The sequence below is a fragment of the Cheilinus undulatus genome, linkage group 8, assembly GCF_018320785.1.
Source record: "Cheilinus undulatus linkage group 8, ASM1832078v1, whole genome shotgun sequence".
NCBI lineage: Eukaryota > Metazoa > Chordata > Actinopteri > Labriformes > Labridae > Cheilinus > Cheilinus undulatus.
In genome coordinates, this window is record NC_054872.1 from 30,603,550 (window position 1) to 30,615,770 (window position 12,221).

Consider the following 12,221-nt stretch of genomic DNA (forward strand, 5'->3'; position numbering starts at 1 on the left):
ATTCACCTTATTGTCTTTAAACCGTTTCTGTGTAGTTTTCACGGTATGCTTTGGGTCATTGTCTTGCTGGAAAGAAATTTTACCTTTACGAGCCTTCCAAGGCCGGCTGCTGAGAAGCACCTCCACAGCATGATGCTGCCACCACTGTGCTTCACAGTGAGGATGGTGTGTTTGTGGTGATGTAGAGTGTTTGGTGTGTGCCAAGCATAGCATCTTGCGTGATGCCCAAGAAGTTCCATTATGTCTCATCAGACAAGAGAACTTTCTTCCACTTGAGCACATGCATTTGGCAAATTCTTGTTGAGATTTAATGAGTTTTTTTCAACAGTGGCTTCCTCTTTGCCACTCTCCCATAAAGCTTTGATCGGTGGAGAACCCAGGCAACAGTTGTATGCAAAGTCCCATCTCAGATGTTGAAGCTTGTAACTCCTTCAGAGCAGTCATAGGTGTCTTGGTGGCTTCTCTCATTGGTCTTCTTGCACTTGGTCTCACTCAGTTTGTGAGGACGGCCTGATCAGGGCAGATTTACACATGTGCCATATTCCTTTCATCTCTGAGATTTTTTTTGCATCCATCCTCTGGCTTATACTTTTCAACAACCTTTACTCTGAGTTGCTTTGAATATTCTTTTGTCTTCATGGAGTAATGGTAGCCATGAATACTGATTAACCAGTGACTGGACCTTCCACCACAAGTTAGGGGAGAACAACTGGTATGTGGATGCATGCAGATCTAGACAACATATGCCTTACATCTGTACCAGGAGTCACGGCCGGGGTATCAGCCGGAGTCTAACTGTCTGCATAAATACTCAGACTGTTTTCCTTTCACTGACCACCCCTTGTTTCTGTGTTTGTGAGGAGAAAGAGCAAGATTACTGCATTTTATCCGCTCTTTAATTCTGTCTATGCACTGTACCCCCTCGCCCTTTGCTCTGATCTGGCTTATTTTAAACCACCGTGTCCTTGAGATCTTCCGAGACGAGGACAAGAGCGGACAGGGAGCCAAGAGGGGAAGAAAAACAGAGACGACCTCTGATAGGGGGGTAAATGAAGAATCTGGCATCTGAAAGACACATGCTATTGTGAGAAAAACTTGGATAAAAAGAGTCACCAAATGGCCGTTGTCAGATTTATTGGATACATTTAATAGGAAAAGATATTAAACTGTATTTGACAGAGGTTTTTTCAGATGACGTCAGCCGAGTCACACACACTCGATCAGCGCTGGAGATGATCCTTTCCACTCTGCTAAGTAAACTGTATCACAGTGTTTACTCCAGCCTGCTCCCATTGGCTGCAGCCCAGTCTTTCATATCTAGTTTCCCATCAGCACGCTGCAGGCTGTGAGGAGTGTGTGTGTGTGTTTAACCATCCAGTGGTGTATTAGTCATTTATCTCCAGCTGTATTCATCTGTTTAGGACTTTTTATGGCACTGCATGGATATACAGTTTGTATTTATGCTCGACCCTGCAGTAGCTTTTGTACTTAGCTCATGTTTTTAGCCTCTAAGGTGACAGCACGGTTATGTATGGACTGCAAAGTGTTGTGGCCTATGGTTTGAAGTTGGGAACTTAAACTGTAAAGCTGCCACTTCAGCTGTAAACCACAGAAGTTATAGTCCCGGTTCATTTCAGTGCTAACATTTCCTCCCACAAGTTCAGCTCTCAGTTCCTCTCTTTTCTGTAAGCGCAGCACGTGCAGGTGTTGTTTTACTTGAATATTCGTTTTTTTTTCCAGGCCTCATCCCCTCTCTGCACACCACAGCCTCCCCTCTTCCTGTCCCACTGCCTCTCTCTTTCTCTCTCCCTGCTGGAGTTTGTTTAGACGGAGAGATAGTGGGGAAGTATATTTAGACGACATATATTCCACTGTCTGAACACTGAGCTCAGAGAGAGAGAGAGATAAAGAGAGGGAGACAGTGGAAGAGAGACAAGGGGAGGAAGCAGAGAGGTAGGTAGAGGCAAATGAAAGATAAAGCCAGAAAGAGGGGGGAAAAAAATTCAAGGTGATTAGGAGTTGGAGAGTGCTTGAACATGACTTCAGAGCAGGGAAAAAGCAGGGACGGAGAGCAGAGGAGATGAGAAGGGTGAATATAGGGGAAAGAAAGAGCGGGAGGTAGGGAGTCCATGAGTGGCAACACGTCTCCCACTTTTAGCTCCCCCTCTCTTTTCTGTCACTGTCTCCGGTCTAATCTCTCAAAGATAACTATGACGGACGGAAAGAGAGAACAAGAGTGGAGAGAGAGCGGATGGGAACACTGCCTCCCTTTCTGTTACTTTCTAAATATGAACTGTACATCTGCTACCAGGAAATTATCACACACTAGAAAAAGGATGATGGCAAATAAGTGGTGATGGATGTTTGGCTTGTTTGGATGCTAGTGATTGACAGGTACACATACTTTAAACTCATACAGTAGTTACATGCAACTACAAAATTTGCCAAATTAGTTAAAGGATGTGTTTAAGGGATTCTGAGCGTATGTTTATCTTACCATGCTAGGGTTGAAGACTAAAAGTGTTGCAGTTGTTACGTGTTCTCTTTTTCCTTAGGGCGCAATCTAGCACCGTCATTTTTACTACCCTTGTTTGGGGAAAAGGACCTCAGGCTTTACAGCTTAAATTTATTGCCTCTGTCCTTTCTTTTGCTGCAGTCTCTGTGTAGTTTACTTCAGAAAATGGTTTTCAAAGTATGGGTGCATGAAGAGTATGTTATGGGCAGCATTACACTTCACTTCATGGGTGCATCTTAGCCCCTATGCTCTTTAGTACCAGTATGGACTGGATAATTGGGGCGGGTAACAGGGGCAGCAAACTGTCAAGTGTGGAGATCCAGGTATTTAGAGATGCCTTGGATGCTGCCATTGAATCTGTGTCTGTGAATGGTGAGAGCATGGAAGTTGTAGAGCAGTTCAACTACCTTGGCAGTGTAATCCATTGATCAGCTGATGCCCAGATCAAGCTGAGATCAAGCACAGACTTGGACTTGCACACAAGGTGCCGCATTCACTGAGCAAGACCGTGTGGTATTACAAAATCTGAGTCTTTCAGACCTTGGTTCTTCCAGTCTTACTATACTCCTGTGAGGCCTGGATGCTCACTGATGGCCAGAGGTGCCAGCTAGACTCTTTTGTGACAGCTTCTCTTTGGTGCATCTTTGGGTGTCATTGGCAAGACCACATGTCTGATGCTGGGAGGATACCTGGAAAGATGGAGCATGGGCCACCAGGAGGCCAGAGCAGTACAGGACCAAGGTTGACATGGTGAAGAGTCGAACTAGTATATGCTCCCATACCTGACCTGACCTGATGTACAGATATCTGAAACAAATGCGTACAGATAGTTTGTGAGAGAGAAACAGGAGCTCATTGTTCCAGGTCCCCTGGCAGTCTAAGCGTTAATCAGCATAACTAGGTGGTCTACCCTGAGCCAGCCCTAACTACAAGCTTTATTATAAAGGAAATGACTTATGTAAAGTATCGTCCAAGTAAAGCAGATGGAAGGAAGCAAAAGTGAGTCTGCAAGATACTGCAAAAAAAAAAACAGAACCACATATCTTCCACATATTCCACGTATTCAAATCTGAGAGTAAACCCTCTTTTTGCTCTTATTTACATCAGATTGTTTTCACATATGCTGATGACACACTTGTATATTGGTGATTCACTGTCTCTGCTAATCCTTGATACTGAGTCTCTCTCTTTCTAGGAAGTTGTGTAGCTGATGTTTACCTCTTCTGAAGGACCAGCACTACATTCTCAGAGTGTATTTATAAGCAAAATGTTATACAGTTACGTATTACCTGCATCAAAGTTCTTGAACACCACCACAAAGATAACCACCCAGCCTCAGTGCCTTGAGCCTTGAGCAAATAGCAATGGATCTGGATCTCTAGCCCACACATTACAAACATGTACATAATGTAGTGGAACAACTCCAATTTTTATGGCCCATATAAAAGAAAGTGTGCAGTGGGTCACTTTTCTGGGAATTGAAACTGTAACATAATGCATTGGTTAAAGTTTATTTTTATGTACTCCAGTTTGATTAGCTTTTCTTCCTAGTTTGCAGACTTTTTCTTTTAAATTTCTCTTAAGGATTTATTCGTAGGTGAAGAGATTTGAGGAACTGTCTTTTTTAAAGCATATGGATTTTCTTTGAATTCAATCTATACTACACAACTTACACATTCTCTTCAAACTGAGACTATTAGTCGTCATTCCCTCCTGTGAACCATTTGACCCTGAAGATGATTGTGGCTTTGGGCTACTCCCCAGCCCCACATACATACGACTTACCCATAGTGAAACAATCCTATGAATTATTATATGTTAATAAAGTAGCATTGGTGTAATATCACAGGATCACACTGAATGCATTACAATTTCCCAACAGAAGGACTTCTTGTAAGAAACACCCATTCTCAAACTGATCTAAAGATGATATAATATAACGGTACATTCTCAACCCCTTCTGGCAAGATGTCCTGTTATTTTCGCTTATAAAGATGAGAGTGTTGGGCTCATTTCTGTCTGAGTTTGGCAAAGAAATATGAAACCACAGTGAGAAGTCATAAATCCTGAAACACAGATATTGTCCTTTGAACTCCTGAACTCCCACTGACAGAAATGCCTCCCTCCCCCTTACAACTAAATCAATAACCCCTTAACCATCCTCAGAGCCAGGTTAAAACTCTTCTTCACACGTACACATAAACACACGACAGCTTCTCAGAAGCACTCTGACCTTGTTGCATAACTTCGGTCTCTATAGCCTTAGAGAAAAATTCAACACTTAAGCTGGTCACTATCCTTTCTTGTCCTCACACTTTCTCTTTCTTTCTGGAAAGATTAGTTCAAAAATTTATTTTCTTCCTTTTTGACATAGAAATATCACCTCACCACCACCTATGTGGCAATACATTCAAATAATATTGTCATTGTAACATGTCCAAGATGCAAATTGACTGATTTTCACCTTTGTAGTCTTAAGGCTAAGAAGTTAAGTCTGATGATATACCCGAATAAAACAAAAGTAATGTTTTATAAGAAAAACCTTAAATTTAATAACCACTGTGCCGACTAGGGCTGAAAGATTTGCAAAAATAATCTAATTGTGAGTTTTTCCCCAGTATTGCAATTGCGATTTGATATGCAATTTTTATTAAGTCTCTCATCTTGTGTATTTTTCAACAAATTCAAGCAATAAATCATGCTATGTTACAACCTACATTTAGTCAGGAACACTCTCACCAAGCAACAAGTTTAAAGCTACAGAGGAGAAGGTGGAGGAAGTGAAGCTTTGCCAGCAGCAGCCTGATGTATCAGCACTGATGCAAGCAGGCATTAGTGAATTGTACGTTATCTTTGAATGACTGCTGTGTTGAGAGAAAGACCTGTGATTGGCTGTGGGAGCTGGGAGGCAATAATTTGTGTCAGCTGGTTGTCAGCCAGTCGTGGCTCGGGGTATGACTTCTGTGAACTAACGCTAAGCTTTATCAATATTAGATTGAATGAACTAGGGCAGCATGATTGAAGATATATATCTTAATACACTTATTGTTGCTCATATCACACATTTGACATCAATTGCTTTATTGAATTGGGATTATTGTTTTAATGTCACTCGTTTTAATTAATAAAAACGTACAAAAAACATGAAAAGGGCCATTTTCATAAACCATTCTAAAAAAGTAACAGTTGGAATGTTTTCAAAATGTGCATAAAATTTCTGCTGCAATAAATTAAATGTATTAAACTGGTGTTCTGACATATTTCAAGTTAAAGCAATATTGCAACATCTGCGATTTGTAAATTGCAGCATGCAATATTGCAATTTAATCTCATTTGCAATTAATTGCCCAGCCCTAGTCCCGACTATTTTGCAAAAGACAGTAGCTTAACATAGAGTTGTTCAAACATGCCTGTGGTTTGCAGAGAGGCACAAGGGAGTAGGATGAAACTGGTCTAGACCTCTAAAAATGCCAGAATTCACAATGAGGCAGGACAGACATAAGTAAGCCATGCATTTGAAGTCTGGCAGTTACATTCATATCATAACCACACTGCAGACTTCACAGATGAGGCAATAAATTAATAAATATAACAGAATAAAGGTCAGAGGTCTAATCCGGGATTAGATTATGTATAGGCCTGTTTTAGAAGTAGTTACAGGAACTGTAACTCACTTTAGCTTCATTCAGTGAAAGCCAACTTAGCTACGCTAGCAAAGAAAATGGCATTACTACATAAATGTGGCCAAGTTAGCTTTAGCAATGTGATCTTTAGCATTCATAGCTAAGGCTAACATAGCTATGTAGCTAACTGAGCTATGTAGCTACATCAGCTGTGTTTCTAAGTTATCTATAGCTGAGTTAGCTTTAGCAACACAAATTTACCAATGTGAGCTTTAGCATCGTGAGCTTTAGTAAACATAACTAAAGCTAACTTAGCTAGTATGTTGATCATGAAGATACGTATGCAGCTGATGAACCTCTGTAAGCTACACTTGCAGCGTTAAAATGTTTTCATGGAGGACGAGATTTTCTCCTGTCAGCAGACTGTTTACTCGACTTTGCTAAAAATTCTGTTTTCAGGTTTTGCAAGTCAGGTTTTCAACTTTGAACTTTTGTTATCTTAACTCTTGCCGTAACCCTTATTCTAACCTGAACGATAGTTTAATCCATGTTTTTTTTTTTCAAAAGTTTTAGTGTGTATTTCTGTTCTGAGATCTCAGATGAACGGTCTGCAGTCAGACTGTATTGGGACAAAGATAGTCTTTCTGCGCTCCAATGCACTCGAATAGCATTTAGCTACCACATGCTCACTAGTCTCTTTTCAACCAGTGTCGAGTGTAAATCGTCACAAGTTGGAATTTTTTGTTTTGCCCTAAGTTAAACAGATGAGTGAACTGGATCAGTGGGGCTTTAAGATGAAATGTGAAGAACTATTAAAGAAAACAAATTTTTTATCCCTTAATAAAAACAGAGCAGATAAGCACATTACCAAGTTGCTGAACTATTTCTGTAATTGTATTTCTCTAAAGACAGACTCCTCTTACTTTCCCCATATTTTTTCTTGTATCCCACCCTTAAATCATTTTGAGACCCTCGTATTCTCTGCTTGGCTGTTTATCTGCCCATTTTCTTGGTACCAAAAGATTTCAGTTTCGTCTCTTCCCTTGAAGGTATCTTGTCTTTCTTTGACTTTTCCTTTCTTTTCTCTCATATCTCCCCACTGTGGATGTCTGTTTGGGTTCTCATAAATCAAACCTTCCTTAGGCTGGGTATGTATCTCCTGGGAACCTGCAGCAGAGAGTGCACTTGTACATTTGAGTAGCAGGGGAAATAGGGAATTACTCTTATGCTGCCTGACAGTCGGGGGTTAGATGGTTCTGCCTCTATTTCCTGACCACATGGAAAGCCGTTCATCACCCGGCTGTGTCTGCACCACACTGAGCAGATACAGAGAAATCACACACTTATGCAACACAGAAGCTTTACCCTAAGCTTACCCCATAACCTTTGTTTTTTATGTTGCAGTTGGTGCAGACAAGCAGTGCGAGCTGACCTGCAGACCTGCCGGCTACCGCTTCTATGTCCGCCAGGCCGAGCGAGTCAGAGATGGGACATCTTGCTTCAACGTCACCACCAATGATGTGTGTGTAGAAGGGAGGTGTCTGGTGAGTATGTTTAAAGAGGGTTTTAGTGTGTGAGATTTGAGAAACTCCTGTCTAGCCAGTGAATGTTGAGAAAGAGCAGAACCTGGCTCTCTTATCCCCCTGTCTGGAGGTTGATTTAAGCGTGGCATTCAGATTCGGATTGTCTCCAATCTCTTTTTATTACCCTGCTCTTGGGCTCCTCTCTGTTTGTCTTCCCTATTTTCTCTCATTTGCCCTGTTTTCACTTTCAAATTTTGCCCCTTTAAACCTTTATCTGTTTGAAACCAGCCAGAAACAATTCCCAGATTACAAGAACAATAATGAAATAAATACTGCCAATGGGTGTGACATGTGAACAAGTTTAAAACAGCTTTTACCTGCTCCTCCCAAGTCTCTCTTTTTCCCTGTCTCCACTCCTTTTCCCCTCATTGTCTGACCCATCACTCACATCTTTTCTCCTTGTCCTGCCAGACGGAGGGCTGCGATGGGGTTCTGGGCTCTGGCTCTGTGATTGACAAGTGTGGAGTGTGTGGCGGCCGGGAAACCTCCTGCCGAAAGGTGTCAGGGAGTTTCCAAAATGTCACAGTTCCCCTGGGTTACCACAAGATCCTGGACATCCCATCTGGAGCTACTTTCATTGACATATCAGAGAGAAGAGCAAGCCCAAATTACCTGGGTAAGGAATGGGGATGTTCCTGGACAATAGTTTCAAGTTTGTTAAAGACAAATTTAAATTTACACTACAAATTTCTACAATGTCGGTTGAATACAAATATGTAAATTCAAGTAAGTGATTGCATAAATATTCACCCCCTTCAAGTCAATATAAAGAAGATGCACCTTTGGCTGCATCACAGCACTGAGTCTGTGTGGCTCGGTCTCAATCTGGCTTGCACATCTGGACATTGCAATTTTTCTCCATTATTCTTTGCAAAGCCGCTCAAGCTCTATCAGGTTGCACAGGGATCGGCCATGAACACCCTTTTTAAGTCCAGCCACAAATTCTCTATTGGATTAACATCTGGGCTTTGACTTGTCCACTCCAGAACATTCACTTTGTCGTCTTAAAATCATTTCTGTGTAGCTTTCGCTGCATGCTTTGGTTCATTTTCTGTCTAAATCTTGTACCAAGCCGTAGTTCTCTTGCAAACCAAACAAGATTCTCCTCCAGGATTTAAATACATTTTGCCGCATTCATTTTACCCTCTAGTTTTACAAGCCGTCCAAGGCCGACTGCCAAGAAGCATCCCCACAGAATAATACTGCCACCGCTGTGCTTCCCAGTGGGGATGTTGTGTTTGTGGTGAAATGTAATGTTTGGTGTCTGCCAAACATAGTATATTAACCGATGGCCAAAAAGCACCATGTTGGTCTCATTAGACCAGAGAACTTTCTCCCACTTGACCGTGGAGTCTCCCAGCTCTAGTCCACATTTAAAACGAGTTTTCTTCAACGGTGGCTTTCTTTTTGCTACTCTCCCATAAAGCTTTGACTGATGAAGAACCAGGGCAACAGTTGGTATATGCTGAGTCTCTCCCATCTCAGAAGCTTGTGACTCCTTCAGAGTAGTCATAGGTGTGTTGGTGGCCTCCCTCACTAATCTCAATCATGTACAGTCACTCAGTTTGTGAGAACGACCTGATCTAGGCAGATTTACACATGCGCTATATTCCTTCCATTTCTTGATGGATGATTTAATTGAACTCTGGGGATTTCAATGCATTGGAAGTTTTTGCATCCATCCCCTCATTTATGCGTTTTAATAACCTTTTCTCTGAGTTGCTTGGAGTGTTCTTTTGTCTTCATGGTGTAATGGCAGCCATGAACACCAATTAAGCAGTGACTGGACACAGACACAGGTGTCTCTATAATAAAGTCACTTGAAACACATTCACTGCACTCAGGTTGTATGAGATCATTCACTTTAAAGGGGTGAATACTTTTGCAGTCACTTTTTTACCTCAATTTTTTTAATTGACATTACTTTTTGGAAATCTGTTTTCACTTTGACATTAAAAAGTTTTTTTTTTTTTTTTTTGTCAAAAAGCCAAATAGTATTGACCATTATTGATTTATAAAATCATTAAAGAGTAAAACATCCAAGGGAATAAATACTTTTTACAGGCACTCTACATCAGCATAGTAGAGCATTATGGCACTATGAAAGTAGCACCTAACTCTAGCCACAGCATAAAAATTTGAACAATTATTTTAATGGACTAGTAATTCCAGTACTAACTAGCAAGGGTGATGATGTTGAATGGACTAGTCATCTATATGCACACATTCCTAGCAAATCTTTATTAGAGCGTAGACCAGTGGTTCTCAACTGGTGGGTTTAGACCCAAAAGTAGGTTGCGGGGCTTGAAAAAGGAGGTTGTAAATTGGTGTCTGTGGTAAAATATCTGGAATGTAAACAAGTTCAAGGCAAACATGTTTCGATATATCTTAGTTTGCTCTGTTATGCTAGTGATGGAGTAAATTCTGGTTATTTTCTTGAGAAAATTACTTATTTATCCTGCTATCTTGGATAGAAATGTCTTAAGTAGGTGGATTTCCCATGGTAATGTCATCATCTCTCAAGAAATTAAAAGGCAACCAAAATCCAGGTTATCGTGTCAAAACAGAGAGAGGCAACATATTTGCATGCATGTCGTCTCAAATTTCTGTCCATTTTCATTGTTCAGTCATATGTTTTGCTTCATCTAAGTCCAGTTTTTTATTTAATAGATTTTAGTGGTTGATAAATTAAAGAAATTGGGTTGCATTTTCCCATTAAGAAAGTGGTTATCGGTTAGATGGTTGGACCAGTTGAAAATCACTGCTGTAGTCCATTGGTTCGCAGCCTGAGGTCTCTAGGGAAGCATCAAAGATCACACGGGGAAAGTGAGGCTCTCTCCTCTGTTTTTAGTTTGTTTTTTTTTCTGTAGAGATTTTATCAATGAAAACAGTTCGTGTTTGGCAAAAATTTAGCCCTTCTTGTGTGTGTGGCCTGAATCAGTAGCTTTTCTTTGTAACAAGTGTGGGGGCCTACAGGAAAAAGTTTAGGAACTGCTGCTAGACAGTATTAAACATGGACGTAATCTCAGTGATGTCACTCATTGGTGTCAGAAGCAGAGTCTGAAGCCCACTGATAGTGGTCGCCACATTGTAAATGATGTCTCAAACTACCGTTTTGGTCACCCTACAAAGACAGCAAAGATGTGCTTAGTGGGGCCTTATGGTTCCTGGAAAACAGCTACGAGACAATCACATGTGTGCTAAGCTCAACAACCACGCTAATTTATTCATATCCCTTAGCCTTTTCAAATCTCCCAAAATGGCATTTTTCATTATTTTGAATGCAAAAAAATAGCTTTGAGTTTGTCCAACAGGTCAGTTTTCTGCCTGGTGAAAATCTCTTTCTCCTCTTTTATTTTTCAGCATAAGGATTTACCACTTGAAGGATACAAACAAAATCATTCACACACAGATGACCAATTACAGACTAAAAGAAAACCCCTGGTTCCATGTTGAGCAAAATGTTGATGACAGAATTAAAGGCTTGAATGAAATTTGGCTGGAGAGCCCATGTGCTGGCTTGGACTCTGACTGTAAAACTGTGGCCTCACAGGCTCCAGGCAGATAAATCCAGTATTGTAACAGCCTGCAAGAAAGAAGTGAAGTGTGTACATGGACTTGTGATTGTCTTGTCAGCTCCCTGTTTGGTAAGGAGACAGCACTCCAAAGTCTGTTTGTCTTTCTGAAAGTGTGTTTGAGCTCATGGGGTTTTCCTAAGAATTCACCACTATGTAGACTAAACAAGAGAGGAGAACTTGACCCAAATCCTACTCTGTTCTACCCCCACCCTTAATTTCTCCAGCCATGAGAAGCGGCACTGGGGCATCTGTGGTGAACGGACGCTGGGCTGTGGATCCTCCAGGCGAGTACCAGGCGGGAGGGACGACCTTCACCTACGCCCGACCTAGAGCGCAGACAGAAGGGGAGGAGGAGAAAGGGGAGTCCCTCAGGGCTCGAGGACCGACTACCACCCAGCTACAGCTATATGTAAGGTTTTAATTTAACCCTGTAAGCAAACATGCACCGTGGAATGACCAAATTAAGTTAACGATAACAATCACACACATACTCATAGACACATGTGTGGACACAAAATAATTCACATCTCCATAAGATTTTTCTAAGCCTGAGGCTACGCTTGCCTGCTCAGTGTCAAGATCCTCAAGATAGGCTGCATTATTTTGGCATTATGGTGGGATAAAGACAGCTACACCAAAGCTTAGCATGAGCCACATCAGAGTACCCAGGGCTCAATAATAATAACTGACCGCAGGCTAAGATCTTATTAAAGAACAGGAGTCATCTACAGCTCTGCATCCAGCAGCTAAAGAGCAGTAGGGGGTAAAAATAGCAAGCATCAACGAAAGGCAGAGTATGAGAGAGCCTTTTCAAAATCACCTGCATTTTTTGGGCTTTATGGGATCATGAAATAAGAGGGAAAAAAGATGGAAGGGCTATAACCACCCAGGGAGTTCTATGATGAAGTAATGACATGCTTTA

General features: G+C 41.3%; 1 protein-coding gene across 1 annotated transcript in view; it reads left to right on the forward strand.

The window, feature by feature from the left end:
* Positions 1-12,221, forward strand: part of adamtsl4 (ADAMTS-like 4) — a 65,573-nt gene that overhangs the window by 42,475 nt on the left and 10,877 nt on the right. The window contains exons 6-8 of the mRNA XM_041792999.1: positions 7,543-7,682; positions 8,133-8,337; positions 11,524-11,708. Coding sequence (XP_041648933.1) covers positions 7,543-7,682; positions 8,133-8,337; positions 11,524-11,708 — 530 coding nt within the window. The remainder of the gene's footprint in view (positions 1-7,542; positions 7,683-8,132; positions 8,338-11,523; positions 11,709-12,221) is intronic.